The sequence below is a fragment of the Ovis canadensis genome, chromosome 1 (genome assembly GCF_042477335.2).
Source record: "Ovis canadensis isolate MfBH-ARS-UI-01 breed Bighorn chromosome 1, ARS-UI_OviCan_v2, whole genome shotgun sequence".
Lineage (NCBI taxonomy): Eukaryota > Metazoa > Chordata > Mammalia > Artiodactyla > Bovidae > Ovis > Ovis canadensis.
The window spans coordinates 221,338,191-221,357,902 of record NC_091245.1 but is presented as its reverse complement, the minus strand read 5'-3'; the positions used below and the strand labels follow the sequence as shown (position 1 = coordinate 221,357,902).

The 19,712-nt window shown below is 36.1% G+C and overlaps 1 protein-coding gene across 23 annotated transcripts in view; it reads right to left on the bottom strand.

Annotated features, from left to right (window-relative positions):
- Positions 1 to 19,712, bottom strand: part of MECOM (MDS1 and EVI1 complex locus) — a 635,653-nt gene that overhangs the window by 43,838 nt on the left and 572,103 nt on the right. For all 23 annotated transcript variants that reach the window (XM_069560594.1, XM_069560673.1, XM_069560616.1 and 20 more), the window contains 3 exons: positions 19,024 to 19,158; positions 7,100 to 7,202; positions 3,416 to 3,632 (listed from right to left, as the gene is read on the bottom strand). In XM_069560594.1, the coding sequence (XP_069416695.1) occupies positions 3,416 to 3,632; positions 7,100 to 7,202; positions 19,024 to 19,158 (455 nt within the window). The remainder of the gene's footprint in view (positions 1 to 3,415; positions 3,633 to 7,099; positions 7,203 to 19,023; positions 19,159 to 19,712) is intronic.

Here is a 19,712-nt window from a genome sequence, read left to right as displayed (position 1 = left end):
ACCCAGTGGCTGTATACATTGTGTGCATGGCAATGTATGTGAAAGAAAAATGAAATGCCCTTTCTCGTATCTTGACAAATTAGAAACACGTTTCCATATTATTCTCTTTCTCAGTTTCCTCCTTCCAATTCTATTCATATTGGCACATGAACTTATGTTTCCTGCCCTATGAGTCAGTCAACTTGGTAATGCTATTCTATCTGAGCACCAACAGCTATATCTCTGTGAACAAAATGTACCAGGAGAGTACAGGTGTGTGGAGTCACAAGAATGGCCCTATCTTTATCTACAATATGTAATCCTCTGTTTGTTACACAAGCTGAAATGTTAATCAGAGAGTTAACAGAAAGATATTAACAATGGCAGTTAACATTGAATAGAGTCAGGGACATCTTCCAAAATCGTTGTGTGATTGCTGTTCTTGCTATCGTCTTTAGCAAACTAACAGGGCCTGTCATTTCATGACATGTATTGTATTCCAATGTTCTTAAATCATAAACTCTGAAACCTAGTGGTAAAAGAATGCCCTGTACATTGAGATTTTTCCTGTCTCCTAACTCCAAGAGTATGATATTGTTTTAAGGTATAGTACATGGTACACTCTGAAGGACATATATTAAGTTAACCTTAAAAGTGTATTCCAGTATACATTGCTCTGTGTGATCCCATAGATGGCAGCCTACCAGGCTCCCCCATCCCTGGGATTCTCCAGGCAAGAACACTGGAGTGGGTTGCCATTTCCTTCTTCAAGGCATGAAAGTGAAAAGTGAAAGTGAAGTCGCTCAGTCGTGTCCGACTCTTCGCAACCCCATGAACTGCAGCCCTCCAGGCCCCTCCGTCCATGAGAGTCTCCAGGCAAGAGTACAGGAGTGGGTTGCCATTGCCTTCTCCGCAATATACATTAGGGGTGGACAAATACTGTTTGATATCAATTATTCGAGATACCAAGAATAGTCAAATTCATAGTCAAAACGTACATTGGTAGGGGCCAGGGACCAGGTGGTGGGTGGGTTGGAGGGAAGGATGGGAAATTAGTATTTAATGGGGACAGAGTTTCAGTTTAAGAAGGCGAAAAATTCAGGAGATGGGATGATGGTGAGAGTTGCACAACCGTAGAAATGTACTTAGTGCCACTTAACTATACAGTTACCTATGGTTAAAAGAGCATGTTTTATATTATGTGACTTTTACCACAATGTGTGCATGCTCAGTTGATTCTGACTCTTGGCAACCCTCTGGGCTGTAGCCTGCCAGGCTCCTTTGTCTATGAGATTTTTCAGGCAATAATAATGGAGTGGGTTGCCATTTCCTTCTCCAGAGGATCTTCCGGACCCAGGGATCAAATCCACGTCTCCTGCATCTCCGGCATTGGCAAGTAGATTCTTTACCACTGAGCCACCTGGGAAGCCCCTTTACCACAATAAAAAAAAAAGTAAAATACAATAAAAACGTAAAAACAAAAAAGAAGTAGAGATAGTACACAACACAAAAGAGGGAAATGATAGCAAAGTAAGGCAAATTTTCTTTTCCTTGTTTCTTCTAATCCCGCATAAAACCCATATTGCTCCCTGATCATTATCAACTATCAGCTAATCAGTGATAGAAAAGAAAAAGGCAAGTGGTTCTTACAAAAGCTTCTTTTCACTCCTTTCATAAACATAAAAGTATACAGTCAGTCATTAACGAAGCTTCACTTTTCAAAGAATTTTACCCCAATTTATAGAGCTTGGCTTAGCCTTCTGAGTTCTTTCCATCTTTTGCATGCATATCAACCTTTGTTTCTTGCCCTCCTTTTTTGAAGGGTGGGCTGCCCAGATGACATTAGTGGTAAGCAAACCTCCTACTAATGCAGGAGACATAAGACTTGTTGGTTTGAACCCCGGGCTAGGAAGATTCCCCTGGAGGAGGGCATGGCAACCCAATCCAGTATTCTTGCCTTGAGAATCTTGCCAGTATTCTTGCCAGGGACATAGGAGCCTGATGGGCTATAGTCCATAGCATTGCAAAGGGTTGGATACGACTAAAGCAACTTAGCATACATTCCTTTCTCAATATCTTACACAAAAGATACAGAACAGAATAATACACCATGTCAAGAAAGGAATTCTCATTTGCTTAACATATAAAGCAACAATATCAGATTCAGTAAAGTGGAAAATATTCAGGGCATGTAGGTTCTGCACCAGCTAAATTATATAACCCAAATTATCACTTGGATGATCAGTATCAGGTTGCATAGCGACATGATATATCCATCTGGCTGAGCTACCAAGAAGTGAGTTTTGAGAGTTCACCCAACGCCAGATAATTAGGTTTCTTTATTGTTTGCTACTGAATGTTTGAATGAAAGAACTAAATTGACAGTTGGTTTTGGCATAAAGTAGGATTGACTTAGGCTTAATCTTACACCCAGAGTAAGAAGGTTTCTCCACCTAAGAAGTATTGCTACACACAATATTTTAGTGTTGAGGCTGTCAGTTTTTGTTTTATAATGCTGTCCAATACTTTTGATAACAAAATAGAAGGAAATATACTTACCCTTTGACATCAGAGATATGGCTTTACAGTATAAATACTTTTCTCACCTGTTGGTATTTAGTGATTTCATTTTGGCTTTTAATTTGGACACAATATATTTAGCAGATGTGCTGTGATGGGGTCATAAAGAATTGGACATGACTTAGTGACTAAACAACAACAAGGGTTGTTATTTTCTTTAATAGAAAAAAAAAAACAAACAATTGTTCCTGAATTAAATTCAAAGGGCTATAAAAAGTTAATATGTCATTGAAATGTGATTTCTGTTTTGTTAAAAATATGTATCAAAGAATTATTTCATCTAGATCTTGTTTATTTTTTTCTTCCCTTTAAGACAATTCAACATTTTCTTCACTGGGCATGTTTCTGTTATTCTTTTATATGTGCAATTTAGATAAATAGTAGAAATCAAATCCACAGATTACAGTGATCTATCAAAAGACCATCTAGCTTTTCTTAAGTATCAGAAGTTTCTTTTTTATCATTTAAATGTTTCTAGAAAGTAGCTTTACTGTTCAGTATCTATAATTAGATTAATCAGCATCACTGTTGCCTCCTCTACTCTTGACTCATCCAATAAGTTACGTTTTACTCTAATGTTAAACTTTCAGCTGCCAATTACATTCCATAAATAATAATAGTAAACATATTATTTTCTCTCTGGCATCAAAATAACTAATTCCAACTTCACTGCAAACATTTCACAGGTGAGAATTTTTACAGGGGAAAATGACTTCCAAACCTGTGACTAATACATTTTTCCAGTTCATTGTTGTTTCAAATTTCCCATCTGCACCAATTCTGAAAATTGAGCATAAGCAACATTGTACTCAGAGTAAACAAACACGTTCTGGTAGTGGAGCATGCCATGTCTAACCTTTGCAAGTCGGGAAACACTTGGTCACATTCCTTACACTCCTGAATCGCGTGTATCTCTCGGAGATCATTTTCACTCTCAAGCTTTTGCTGGAAGTCCTCTTCTACCATTGAGAAAGCCGAATGGGGAGTGCTGCATGGGAACTTCTGGTGATCTGCTAGCTCGGCCTTGGACTCAAAGAGCTGGTCACAGTCCTCACAGCGGTACTGCCGTTCTTCTGTGGAAATAATTCAGGTGTTATCAGAACTAGGTGATCAGGAAGCACTGCCACAAACCAGGAGTTCTTATCGAATTGTGAAAGACATAATAGAAACTGTTGGGTTGTCCTTTGCACCACTCCCATTTTAACATGGATTAGAAAGAATAAATGTAGAGAAGCCAGCACAGAGCCTAGAACTGTAACAGAAGTGATCACTGGGGAGCCCAGATAGTCTTCTTATCAGATAAAACTTTATGATGAAACCCTTCCAGGTTTTAATATTCTCAGGACATATAAAGTCATAATGACCATTTACCGAGCATCATTATGACCTCAAACTTGTTCATGGATTATTGATTTTCCTAAAACTTGACCTTGAGGAATTACATATCAGATTTGTTTCCCAACTTTCCGATGAGAGTACTGAAGCTCAGCAAGTTCAGTAACAAATCAAGAATTATAGAGCTGAGTAGTTATGTCAAACTTTGAACTGTTTCTGTCCCATACCCTTCTCACAGTGCCATGTTACCTGGAGGGGACGTAGGAGAGTCCCTGTCTGAGCCTTACTTAAGCCTGGCTAACATCAATAAACTTGGAAATGCTTTAACGTTCATCATTTCTTATAATGGGACATGGCATGATTTTAGCACTTTTCTAGGCTCATTTATGCTCCCCCAGGGTCAGTGCTAACTGGCATGGCTTTGCTAAAGAGCCAACATATCATGAATTTACACTTTAAATCAGTAAGATAAATACATGGTAATAGTGGGAGACTAGAGATAACAAGGTGATAGAGTGTCAGGTAGTGACAGCCTTGTTTCTGTTCTTTCCACTGGCATAGCTTTTAGCCCACTCAGGAGGCTATAAATGCTATGCACTGATCACACTGGTATAATCACAGAAGTCCTGCAAACAGCTCACAATACTGAAAGACACAGAGGACAATGAACAACAGGATACACAATCCGTGTTGCAGACCTACGGCCAGGACCTATAGCCAGTTACTCACTGACTGAATGTCTTTGAGGAAATATTTTAGTCACCTGCCAGATGTGAGCCGTTTTGTTAGGGAAGGGATACATAAGCAAGCCAAGGGGATACACATGAGAACAAACAGTATGATACATTTTATGACAGATCCATGCACAGGAACTAAGGGAGCCCAGAGGAATGTGCCAAATCCATCCATCCTGGGGGACAGAGGTTTAGAAAAGACTTTGTAATGAGGAAAACTCAGCTGAGTGGAGCAGGTTGAGGGAGGGAATAGCATGGACCAATTAAGGCAAGAAAGAGCAAAAAAATGCAAGCTCATAGAAAGGCAAAGCTGTAGTAAAGTGTGACAGGTTTATAGGATGCATGTAGGGGAGGAGTGGGAAATGAAGTTCGAGAGGGTAGCAGGTTCCTAGGGGCTTTTTAGGTTCATGCTAAGACAACTGAAGCAACTTAGCACCAGCAGCAGCAGCAAGAAAGTATAGAAAGCCACTGAAAGATGGAACACCCCACTGCAGCCTGAAAAGCCAAGCAGAGAGATCACATGGGTCATCATTGCTATAATCCACCACAATACTGGTTTAGATTAAACTAAACCAATAACACGGGGGCCAGAAAGGTAAAGAAATTAGTGTGCAGATTCAGTGGGGTTTGTCAGTTTTGGACTTGGTTAAAGAAGAGGGAGGTGTTCGAAAATAAATCACCTCAGCTGTAAGACGGGTTTCTCAATAACATCAACTAGGTAATGGAAATATTTCTTATAGTTTGTGACACTATTCACATGTTTAAGATCTAACTTTAGGACCTCAGCCAGCAGTCTGAACACAAACAACCTCCAGGCCACATAATACATGAAAAGACATAGGATTTAGAGATGGCAAGACCTTGGTTTCAATGCTGACTCTACCACTTTCTAGCCAATTTATGTAGTCTTATGTGGCCTTGTTTCCCTGTCTGTATAATGGAAATAAGACTGTTCTTAAAGTTCGCTCTATGTCTCAAAGACTACAAAGGACAATGAAGAGCCTATAATATCTAGCATTCAGTATGTGTACAAAGCATGTATTTTATTTTCTGTCCTAAGAAACATTAACTCCTAGGAGTATAAAATACAAATCACCATTTAAACATTATATAATGTATCTGGTATACGTATGGATATGGATATGACACATAGAAAATAAAAAGCAATGGATGCGTTCAAGAGTATTGTAAACACAGGTAATTCATGTAATGTAGCCCTAAAAGAAAAACAGTCACCTCTGTTTATACTTTTCAGAATAGTACACTAAGTATTTATATTTCAAAAAATAATTATTTGAAAATCTTTTGAGAGCAAACATTCACTGATTAAAGTTTCCTCATACCAGAAAAAGCCCAAATTATATTGATTTTTATCATCTAAGCAGTCCTTGCTGTCAAAGAGCCCTTTTCCACTGGGTCAAGTTCCCCATTCAGGCTCAAACTCTACCAGGCTAGTTGACAAGTCTGGGTTTCTGACACCACTTACTTGTTACAGTTTTTTAAGAGGAAAATAATTTCCAAAAGGCTCCCCGAAATGCAACTGGTATAAATTTACAAAGAGGCAGAATGCAGCTTGGCCAAAGTAAAAAATGTTCAAGTAATGAGTCAGCCAACAGTGGTAGCTTCTTTCACAGGAGATGCAGAAGCTGAAGCTAAGGTTCTCCTGTTGGCAATGCCAGACAGATGGGAAACCGACCAAACCAGCCCCAAACCGACCTCTCAGGTAAGCTGGGATGGGTACCCCTTCCTACTGATACTTCCAACTATGAAACTCTCCAAAGACACCACTAGACTATGCTGAATGAAGTCCCATTGTATTAGGAGAGAGAAACAGGAAAAAAAAAAATTAAATGTTCATCCCAATAATACAAATCAATACAAATAAAATTTCCTTTTACTCTCATCTGAATATGCATCGCTCATCATCAAAATTCCTTTTTATGCCTCCTTCTTTGATTTAGAATGGGTCCCTGACAAATACAAATTCCTCTGACTATACAATTTCCTCATCTGTACTTTTCCCCCACCCTACAGCTGCCTCCCATGTGATCATGCTGGCTAGGATTTAAGCAGAAAGATTTTTTTCCAGTAATAGAATATTAAGTGGGAGGAACAACTGCTAGATTTTCAAAAGCCCCAAACCAAGCTCCCTGAAATGTCTTTTGCAGCATGAAAGTACTCTCACCAGAGTCTAAGGCATTGACAGAAGGCTTACTTATGTGATGTCTCAGTCCAGATATTCAAAATTCCTTTGACCTCCATTTCAGAAAAGACCTCTGCTTACTTTAGCTTCACTGTAATATTAGCCAGGTGTCACACTAAGAAAATAGCCACTCTAGGGGACAGAATTTGTTAAAGCTGACAATGACTAGCCAGGGAAACACAAACACCAAGTGTGATGGATCCTTTGACAGGCTCCATCACAATCTCCAAATGAGGGTGGTGCGGATGGCGGCATGTGTGATACTAACCGTGGATGTCTGGTGCCATAGTTTCATGGGAATAGTCTTCACTCTTCATGAACAGCAGGAGCTCCTCTCCTGGGGCAATGTCTGCGACTACTCTATAAAATATCTTCAAAAGACAACGAACGTGGGAAAGAGAAAGAGAAGTGAATGTTAAGAAAGGGCAAGATATACACTAAGGTAACCGTTCATTTTCCCATATTTTAACAAAATATTCCTTTTAATTTTCATCAAAAGAACTATGACTTCCTATTTTATACAGTGAAAATTAGCCCTCTGCTGACAAACGGAAAGCTGGGACTCTCATGCCAATTTACGAATCTTTTTCCAACTCCCACTTCACAAGTCAAATTTTCTAAATGTGAGGCTTGCGGTGTCACATTCACCTTGTGAAATGTTTAAGAGACATGAAGAGATCACCAGAGAAAAGATGATCCCTTCTCTGAATCCCTTACTCTGGTGAACCATGCACAACTGATTGTTGCCTGTGCCCTGCATTATCCAGCTGTGGCTGGGCACAGGCTGGCAGGGGCAGAGTTACTGCCCCTTCTTGAACATGTTCTCAAGAGTAGCACGTTCTCAATAAGGTGCTTTTAAGGCACAGTCTGGAGGGACCCAACATAAAGAATCATGAAAAGATCTGGAAAAAAAAACAAAACATAGTTTTAAAAGAGAGTGTTTCTTTTTTTAAACACTGCATCCCTCTTTTATCAATCAAAAGTGGTACTCACAGATCCAGGACCTGCCTTCATGACCCAGCTCCTGATCCCACTCTTTGAAAGCAAGCATTATACTTTCAATCGATTCTTTTACCAGGGTTTGGGGGTGGTGCTTATGCCTCTTACTTTCACACAAAATGTTGATGAGAGGAAGGGTTGAATACATCCATTAATGACTGACTAAAAGCTGTGTGGCAATTATGGAAAATATCCTGACCTATAATTTCCAAGAGCTGCCTACCTTTTCCCTGACCAGCTCAGTGACCTTAGGTAAGTCATTGCCCAATTTACTTGTCCAGGCTTCAGGGTCTCTTCATGTAAAAGGCATTTAGTTCTGATTTGCAACATATATAAACATCAAATCATTATGTTGCATACCTGAAACTAATATAATGGATATATCAATTATATCTCAATATAAAAACAACTTAATCATGAAAATGTTTAAGGTGCTTTTTCATTTTAACACAAAAGGTTTTTAATTTTTAATTCTAAGATTATGTATTAAACAAAAATTCTTAAATGAGAATAATTACAGTCACATACAGACACATATACACATACAAATTCCAGCAAAAGTAACAATCACAACAACAAAACCAGGGATTCAATTCTGCTCAGTCTCAATGCAATAGGGTGAAAAATCCTATAACACAAATTGGCATACCCTGCTAAGAAAAGGGAAGGATCTATTTTGAGAAAACTTTGCTCTAACTGTGGTTTCTTGCAGGATCACTTAATAGTTCAAACTGAGAAAAGTTGAGTAATTTAATGTCTTATGAGATCAAGAGAAATGTGCAAAACTTTAATTATATTTATTTGTTTATCTTTTGAAAAGCAGAGGACATTAAACAAAAGTACGTGCCTCTTCATTCCAGTAGGTGGCTCTAAACTCCAATTGTTTATTTTTCTTTAAAAAGACCAGAGTACAAAACTGTGTTAAATTCAAAAAATAACTCAATGAGGAGTATTTTCTGCTTAGTTTCTTTCCTGTCAAAATAGAATCACTTTTTGTCATGCAACAGTAATTTAACCACATGAAGCTGGTTTACAGAAAATAATGCCAAACATAAAATGTTCTTCTAACGTAATACGACCTAAAATGTTTCTCTAATATGATATGACTTAAGATTCTTTATCTCTATCCATAGATAGAATCCAGACTATCTTAGGAAAATAACTCCTTGTTATGTGCTGATTCTATAAAAACCAGAGACTTTATAGTTTGTATCTTATTAACCGTAACATTCATATTTTCCTTTCTTTGGAAGTACACTGAGAGGAATAGACTGCTCAAAAAAGTTACCAGGTTAAAGAAAAAAAAGTGTTCATTTGCTTTTTTCCTCCCTAAACCGTCCAGTTAAATGCTTGTTAGTACCTTGTTTCATTCTAGAGTCCTAGTTCCCCTTAGAAAACAATGGACTTCTCTCAACAGTTTGAATCACCTCTTCTTTTGGCATCTCTCAAAGGTTTAACTTATTAGCTTCCTTTCCAACAACATGTTGACATTTGAATTGTGACATATTAGAACTTTTCGGTGGCTTCTCGGAAACAGTGAGGTTAAAGAGACAATATCCCGCAAGACCGTAAAATGGTACAATTGTCTGTGCTGGGGAATGCTGCAGAGAGACACACACGCCAGATCACTGGAAGAAAGTATTATGATATCATTATTTCTTTGGCGTCCACTATTTATCATGTCTCTTTTAATTCCATTTTAGATTTATTCAATCCAATGTGAACAGTCCAAGAAACAAAAGAAAGTGATGGATATGTTGTAACTATATATTAGAAAGACAATTCTCTTTGCCGGGACATAGATCACTACTGTAATTTCCCTTTAAGTGTCCAGATTGTCATGCGAAGAATATTGAGTGCATAAAAAATAAAAGACACGGAAGAGTGTTGATTTTGGCTTTATTTACTGGAGGTAAAAGGTGACATTCCAGGCCACGAAAGGCAAGGCTAGGCAGCGTGGGTTTTAACTTCAGGGTGTTCTTTTCGATTTTAAGTGAATTTTTATGGTGCTCATGAAACTGAGGTTTGAAAAGATCTGGCAAGAGCCTGCCCTAATGAGGGCAGATTCTGGGCATGCTTCCTCATATCATATAAGAATGTGCTTGAAATCCCATCTACCACCCTTAGAAATCCAGCACTTGTTTTCAAGGTGTTGCTACCACTTGCCATTTCATCATATCTCATGTCTTTAGATCTCAAAGAGACTTAAGTAAAATTATGTCTTTCCTCTTATAATTACAGTGGCCCCAAAGTATAATTTGAATACTTGAATTCAGAGATGTCCACATATAAAGTTGGTTTACGTCCTAGCAATAATAATATACCAACAGGCATTTGGGAAGTGAGAGGAGTAGTTTAAATGAAAACATAATGACAATTTCTTGCCTCAAAACAATTATGTGGGGGGAAAATGGAATGTAATGCTGGTGGAATCAAGCCTTTCAGAAAATAAAATATTACATCTATGTTTTTATGTTATAAAATAGGTCTTTAGGCAAATAAAAAATATAATTAAAAACCTAAGTGCTTTATGCAGTTTCTCCCGCAGGTTTGTCTATTAAGTATGTTCGACCATGCTTATAAAAATATAATGAAAACATCTTTAAAATCAGTATATTCTCAAAACTTTGACTATATTGCAGCCCTATGAACTATAGGTCATCTGAGTCAGGGACCAGGAGCAGAGATATTACTAACATAGCCTCTCTGTGCTTTGTGTTTGAGAAAAATGGAAGGGAATCAATTCTTCTGTTAAATTCCATAAAAGAGTTAACAGGTCTCTTCCATCAGGGGGTTTTATGGAAAAAGCTATCTGGAACCAAAATAAAAACGTCTTGGATCTGAGATTCTGTGATGAATTCAACTCAAGTATTTAAAGAGGGGCTCAAAAGTCTCAAACACTTAGAAAAAGTTGGAATGGATATAAAAGGGTTGTTGATTTATTATTTTGCTGGGTCTCTCTCAGAATGCTCTTTAAGAAGGGAAACAACTCCTCCCATTATAAGGTGAAAAATAGAAGAATAGGGCCTTACAGTCTAAAGAAAGAGGATTATATGAGAATTCCATTTTTTAAAAAGTCATGATAAACATTTTAAAACTATGTTAACGCCTTTAGACTTTTCTTTTTGGTGGTTAATACACCAAATTGCATAAATACAACATGTTATGAACATGACCTAACCCATAGAAACTTTTGAAAGTTAAGATGGTCTTTTCATTTTATCACAGAAAAAATATAATTTTCCCAATATCTTGCTGGACTCTTTTTAATGTTTCCAGAGAGCTTTTTATGCTTATCCTTCTAAGTATGGATATTATATCTGATCTCTGAATACTTTATAAGAATAAATATTATGGTAAATGTTTTAACAGACCTTTATGTATTCTTATATTTTTAAAACTTGCTAAAAAAACACACTAGTGGAATTTCTTTATATGTTTTTTAAAAATTCTAAATCATTCATATATTTGAAGATAAAACTTGAAATCTCCCAATTTGTTCACTTTTACTACCGGTGAAATTCACAATTTAAGGCATAAATATAACATTATACATGTATATAGGAATTACTCTAAAAATAACTATTATTTCTAATTTGTTTTAATCAAACCTTGTAATGGTTCCAAATGTCAAAAGTATATCTGTTCAGTTAAGGCTAAGCTAAAGGTAAAAGGCAGTGGCGATGTGGACTTGATTTAGCAAATTTAGACAGCCAAAAGTTATATTTTCATACAATGTTATATATATAAGAATATATGTGCTTGGATATGTTATATATTTTATATGTGATTTACAAATGTGATGAAGTATATGTTTGAGGAAACTTTTTAAAATCAGCAATTTCTTGTATTAATATAAATTAATATTTAATGGCATATGATTTTTCTAATTATATATCATAAAAGTTATATATTTTATAAATTACATATTACATGTAATATATGTTGTATATAACAATTTTTTATGTACAGTCAGAACTGAAATTAATCACACTTTATTAAATATTCATTTTCTTTTGTAATTTAAGCCTAAAAGGACAGTCACCAAAGAAAATATGGACACTATAAGCATTCTGATAGGAAAGGTAATAGGCTATAAAAGACTTTCAGATTATTTCTCTTTTATACTGTCAGAGCCTGTGTTCAACCAATTCCTCCCTCAAACTGATGATGGCTACCATTTGTATTTATAAATGGTAATAATGTGGATTCTTGTTTATAATCTTATAAAATAGAGAAATCTAGAATCTGTCAGACCAGACCTGCTGTCTGGTTTGCTATGCTTGGATCGATTTAAAGTATTATGCTTGCACTACTGAGACAAGAAAAATTCAGTGCACAGGAGGGAAAACAAGAAAGAAAGAAAACACATCATTTACTTTTAAAAAGATGAACAAGGACTCATTGTTATGAATTCCCGTTTATTTTTCCTGGTCAAGCACTGGAAGTTTTATTTATGCTTAATAGACTACATTTGGCATGTCTGAAAATGGCAGAAGTGTGAATTATGAGTGACCTTCAACCTATTCAGGAAGTTGTAATAATTGAAATAATAGAGAAATGTACTCCCTGCAAAATCTGTACTGAGACAACTGTTTCAGACTATTGCTGTCTTTTCTGTCTTTTCACTTTGAAGTAGATAGTTGACTCCTTCTCTCCCAACTCCCACAATTCAGCCTGAATGCTTTATTTCCTACAGTTTCATACCAGTCTGAGACTAGGAAAAGGTGAATGGAACTTTAACATTTAGAGGCTGGGTGGGAGGGGAGGTAAGTGACAGTTTGCACATCTGAACAAAGTCAATATTTGATATAAACACATCTGTCAGTCTTGGTGCTGCAGAGGTAACACCAAGCCCAGAGAGACAACGTGTGCCCAAGTGCTCGCTTTAGGAAAGGTGCTCTGGACCCCTGATCTATCCATAGCAATGTGGGAAACCCCAATTCTGGAGGACAGGCGTGGTGTCAAGGTTTTTCACCTCTAAAAGAAGGACCCTTTTTAATCCTGATTAAAAAGAGATAACAAAAAGTGTATTCAGCAGACAGAGATTAATAATAGAATGTAAAGAAATTTGTCCAACAGAACGGAAACACTGTCATGGCCAAGCTTTGCTAAAGCAAACCACCCTTAGTTTCTCCAAAGACACAGTATTCTGAATTTGTCTTCAAGGTAACAGTCTAAAGACTAGAAAATATTAACAGAGAAACATCAGGTGTAAATCTTGCTGTATCTGGTTTAAAACCAGAAAAAAAATTATATATATACATACTAGCTACTCTCAGAACAAAAATATTAATGGAGAAGAAGCCCCCCCACACATATACATTTTTATTTCTTCCATAATAACATGAAAAGAAAGCCAAGTATAATTTATTGAATGAAATAAAACAGAGAGAATTGCCTGTTGATTCTAGTTTGCAAGAACAGGGCAAGTGATAAAGATCCACTATATTATTAGACCTGGAGCTTGTTTTGTAACCAGCCTGGAAGCTTTGCAAGCATCTTGTTAAATAACCTCTAAAGATCACGCTATAGACCTCACAAGAAATATTCCTTAGCCACCTATCTTTAATGGGGCCATTTTGTCTGACTCTATAAAACTGATCATCCTCAACAGTTTCAGACTGCTCAAAAAGAGAGGAAACTAAAGATCTTCTTTGGGTTTTTAACTAGGCTGGAGACATTTCTTGTGTTCTTGACCAACACGTTTTCCTCTTTGATGGCTTGTGATGCATTCTGACACCTATCTTTTTGGTGCTATTCCAGAAATAGCTAGACTCTGGTATGGGTGTGATGCTTTGAGATCCTCCTGTATGAAAAATGTTGGGTACATGTAAACATGAACTACTTAAAATGCACAGATCATCTTTTTCGTGAACTTACGTGCTTTATCAATCTTCATAAAAATTCCTACCTTCTGTAGTGCTATGACAGGCCTGTGTGCTGGGCACAATTACATGATGGAAGTTTTTTGGGGGGGAGGGGATGTTATTTGTTTTATCATGTGAATAGCAAATGACAAACTATGTCTGAGACAGTTTCGTCTTTGGGTGAAGGAAGTAACTTATCAGCCAGACGACATCCCCTCAAAGTCCACTTAGGCACCGTTCACAAAGCCAGTCTCTGGGTATTGCCAGCTGGCATTCATCTTAAAACAGCAGAACATAACTTTGGTATAAAAGTGGAACTTGACTTAAAAACAAAGCAAAGAAAATGGCCAAAGCCAATAATAATTTTAACATCAAAAGAGGTCATAGAAAAAGCGGACAGAAATCCTAGCAAAGGAAGAGCAAATTAACAAATTACCTGACAGTTGACACAAACATGTTTAAAAAGTAGAAAGAGGCTAAGATACTATATTTTGCTTTTATGTGGTTGATCTTCCCTGCTTTTTTGCACAAACTGCATTAATTGAATGATGCAGGCATGGGTTTTTTTTCCTAAAAGCCAAAGAAAATAACTTGATAATTGAGCCTATAATAAGCCTGCAATAATAATACTGTTGTAGTGTCCCAGCAGACTGATAGCACCATTGACTTGGACCCAAGGAGAGGGAGGGCGAGTGTGCCACTCGCCATGATGGTCCTGGAAGCAGTTAAAACTTTATAAGGTAAAGCACAAACGAGAACAATGCCTATTCCAGCTGAAAACAGTGTAGAATCTTGCTGCTGTTCCTCAACCACAAGGGAGCTGGCAGCATCCCTTAAGTGAATTCTGACTATGCATTCTCTGAGGGGCACTCCTTCTTCTAGGTCTTCTTTCTTCAGAATATACACTGGGCATTAGATAATCTCTTATCGACGCATTTCGCTTTCTTTGGAGTGAACAGCAGACTTCTCTTAGTGTACTTACTAAATACCAACTGTCAAGGGCCTGTTTAAAAATGAAAGGACTTATCACCTTGTGTAAATGACAAGATTAATAATGTCTTGGGTTCCTGAGAACTTTATCCCACTTGTAGACCATGTTAGGGCAGGCCAGGAGCTTGAATAAAAGTGTGTTCCTTTCTGTGGTGCAGAATACATACGTAGCTATAAAACATTACCCCAAAGTACATGCCCAGATCGCTCTTGGAATCACGAGAGGAAAGGTAGGTCCTGTGTAAGTCGAAAAAGTTCACTTTCAAGAATAGGGCCTTAGCGATCTGTCTGATTACAACCAAAATGATCTCACCATGAAGAAGTATTAGAGGAAAACTTGTGTCCAGAGAGCTATTTCATAAGTACACTAAGCTTGTGAACATGTCCGAGATAAGAACTGGCCTAATGGGGAGGTGTTGGGGGGTGGGCGCGGGTTGTGGATCCTCTTGCCTTTAAGCTAGGTGATGGGTATGGCAACACGGAGGGCTGAGGAAACTTCTCCAAGAATGGAGGAAAAGGTGGGAGTAGGGTGAGACCAGATCTAACGCAACATGCTCTATCCATTCCATCAAAATGGGTGTAAAAGTAAGAATCGACAAGACGTCAAAGAAAAGGACATCAGAGTATCCAGATTTAAAAAAAAACAAAACACTCAGTAAATCATCTAGGTGTTTGGTATACCTGACATGAGACATATGAGTGCTTCCATATGTAATGAAACTTCTAAATAATTAATAAACCGTTTTCATGCTTCCTCTGCACATCTGGTCCTCTTGAGGACCTCTTCTGGAAAGAACTTTCATCGTCCAACTTTCTGCCTCTGCTCCTGCCCTGATCTACTTCCCAGTGCCAGGGTCTGTACCCACAACCAGGAACAATTCAGACCGTTAAAATACAAAAATACTATACTGAAGCATTGTCTCTCTCAGTAAATATTTCCAGCTAAAAGCTGTGCCAGAGCGGTGTAGCTATGTAACACTGTAAAGAAACTATGGAATAAGGGAAAAAATAATTAGGATTTCAAGGATAAAGAACCTTGGGTATTTTTAGTGGATCTACTCTTTTATGACTGGAGTATGACTTAATTTACTAGTGTCTTTGGTGCAGCCTTCATTCACAAAGGTAAATTACTATAGTTAATATAATATTTTCAGGGGGAATAAGGATATTAGTCAGAAGCTGCAGCTACTTAGAAATTATGGTTTAGCAAGGGCACCAGTGTTTTCAGAATTTCTATCTCCAAAAATAGTCACTGCAACAATTCTGAAAACATGTAACGAAAAAGATATCTAAAAACAAAAAAACTTGAGTCTTCTAGGGAGCACTGTCGAGAAAGAAAGCTGCCACAAAGCTCACTTTGGCCTGGAAAAAAAAAATCTGCAATAAAACTACTTGCAGAAATCTATTGGAAGATTTAAACTCAGGAAAATCCTCTCAAATAAAATGCTTGTAGAGAGGTATTAGGAAAATGTTCACCGAATAGCCTTTGTTTTTATGATACAAAACTGATTACATCCTTTATCAACTTCACCTGAAAAACAAAATCCAGGCTGTTTCTAAGTACTTCATCACCCCCAAACAAATCAAATATGAGTTTTATCCAGGATGCATGTTCTGACTGTCCCACTATTATCAAACTGCATTATCATCTTCAGCAGACACATTCTTTACGTTTTACAAAACTCCTTCACATCACTATAAAACTGATCTAATATTAGAATTTTTAAAAATGCATATCTTTGCAAACGTAAAGATACGTCATTTAGGTCATCTTTCTTTGCTAGGTAACCTAATTACCACAGGTCTAGCTTGCAGTTGAAAGATTCCTCCAAAATTCTTCTTTTTTATAGTCCAGGACTTATTTAAAATTCATTTTATAAACTTGAGCTCTGTCTAAGAATCAGAGCAAAGAGAAACACTTTTTACAGTTTCTGGTCGAGTGCATCATTTGCTTTTGTGTTGGGCAGGTGAGTTGATGTTGTTCATGTTTCATAATTATTCCTGATCTAGGGTGTCTCTTTATATCTGGATATTAAATATCTCACACAATGGGAGCGTTCATTAAGTGATGAGTTATGCTTATTCACCATTTGGCAGCTCCTATTCCTCACGGAAAAGAGTGAAAAAATAGACCTAGAGAATCTCTTTAGTCAGCTCTTTTATCATTGTATATAGTCCAACATTCACATTTCAAAGCTGACTGGAATTGCCAGTCTTAAATGACTTTTAGAAATGCATATATACTTAAAGATGAGTATGTTTATAATATATGCATACACTATTTTGGTGTCTGCTCTCTTTTGTAAACTGGGTTAACTATGATTGTATGCATATATGCCTATCACACAAATCTGACTTTTACTTCTGACTTTCCTCTCTTGTTTATGGGTGAACTTACTTGACCATATAATGTAAATTTCACAACTATGTTATTTGATATGCACTCTGTTACCATCTTAGATTTCTGACAGCATAATACATAAGTTTAAAATGAGAACTTACAGAAATAATAGTATATGTCTAATATTGGTCTTTTATGATTTTCCTGATTAGCTAGTTTCCCTGATTCTTCAGTTAAAAACATAAACATGTTATTCATTAAGATATGAGACCAGCATATTTTTCTTTTGAAAGCAATGCATTTTACAATGTGAACCTCAAAAGTAACCATATGAAAATTATAAATGCCTATTCTAATAAGCAAAGTAATTCATACTTATGAATAACAAAATAGTTTCCCTTTTTAATGTAATCACAATTCCCAAGGACAAAAGCATATTTATAAAAATAATTTAGACATAAATATTAAATGAAAAAAATACATTGTCCACAAGTCTCATTCTTCAACCATCTTTTCACAAGTCCTGCAATAGTTCTATCTGTTTAAGGAAATAGCTCTTGTTGTCAGTAAATATGAATACCAAATAACTATTATGATATCATTACATTATTTCATCTTAAAACTGCCTTTTGAGGTATTCAAGTTACTTTTTAAAGAAACATCACATGCACAACTCACCCATTTATAATACCTATGTATTTCCCACATCGACAAAACAGTCAGTGCTCAAAAAATGTCTGTTGTTGATGGTGACAGTAACTCATATGATAGACTTGGGATATTTTCTGTTCATAAGCAATAGCTAATTTAATAATGATCTACTTTGTTCCAATAATGCCTCTTGTTTTCTTACGGCAAAGGGAAAAACCAATTGATTGGTTTATCACTTTTGATATATGTTGAAGATTTTTAAATGATTCCCACTTTAAAGTGAATTTTATAATTTACTACCTCTTATACAGGTTAGTCAGTAAAAATTATCTGGTAGCTGGTAAAATGCCAAAGAATAATCTCATAACAATGACTGAAATAGAGTCATAGAGCATATGACGCTAGCATTACTTACCAGCTTTCAATTGGAAACATCTAATTTAAACTTTTCTTTTTCTTGGTGGTGATTTTTATAGTAGATTTGCCAAGCAACCAATTTAATATGATCTTTGAAACATATTTGATTTAGGTAACCATTGGTTTAAAAGAAATAAATGATGATAGTATAGTTATATTCTAACCCAATGATGTTTATAAAACACAAATTAACAGGTTGAACTTCTTGTTGTTTTAGGTATTATCATACTAAGTTACAAGATTCATAACTTCACTTTATTGAGTGCAAAATATGTTTCATAATATTTTCATGATCTTGTTTCATAGTTATTGTTATTAAAGTTAACCTCACTGCATGAGCTTCCATAAAGCAATTTCCAGCAGTGATACTTTTAAACTATTCACATCAACAACAACAGAAAATGTATTTGATTAATCGAAGTGTTTCTTGTTTATAATTAAGCAAACCAAATGCATAATCAGATAAGCACACACATAGATCATACATCTATATCTACCTACTATTTAAAATAAAATCTATATATTTCAACTGTATCACTTGCAATTTCTGCAAAAATTCAGTGTTCTTGATTAGTTCAGTACTTTCTATGAATGACTCCTTATTATGAAGGCAAAGAAAAACTGATAAAGAATACCTATTAATAAGTAGTATTCAGTTTTTAAATCATTCAGTCATACACAGAAGACTAGAGCATTTCTGAAGTTTTACTAGCACAAAGTGAATAAACTACCCAAAAAAGAAGTACTGAAAGAAAGTAATACTGAAAATTACTTTATTCTGCATCTTATATTTGGGCATTACCTTTCACCATATCAAAAAACAGGCCACAAGGGTCTACTGCAACTCACTGTTATTTTTATTCTTCAGGCTTCACTGATACTTTAGTGCTCTCCAAGAAAGACAAGAAAATCTTTACAACATACCTGATCATTTATCTGGCATGCAACGAGGTTGTGCTGATCATAACAGCCAGCGAACCTGATGTACTTGAGCCAGCTTCCTACATCTGGTTGACTAGCATCTATGCAGAACTTCACATTGCAAAACTCATCTAAGATCTAGAAAGAAGAAGATGAAAACAATCGATTTCTGTATCAGTTCATTCATTAGAATAATTAATTGCTTGAAAATATTTTATTCAAATGTATGTTTCCTACTTCGAATCCTTATGAGAAAAGAAGTCAGCCATCATGCATATTAATACAGAAGGAATAATAGTAAGTTATCTTAGAAGTGGCAGCGGTACTGCTTTTAAAGGAACAAAGCAATTGTAAATTACTACAAAAACTGATCAATTGGTTTCAAAAATGTCAGATTCCTTATTTTGCATAAAACAGTGCTATTTTGTCCAATGTCATTTTTACAAAAAAAATACTGAACACCATATATTAACATAATATTTCTAAACTGTAGAAGTCAATATTTTATGTTAAGATAGTCTTCCCTTGTAAGTATATACTTTCACATTTGTGCACTTTAAATTAATGCAATGTAAAAATTTTAATCTAAATATTGTCAAATTCCTTTTTAGTTTGTATCGCATTACCATGAAACAAATCACACCCTTATCTGAAGAAGAGGGTAAGAGTCGTCTCATTGATGCTACTGACCA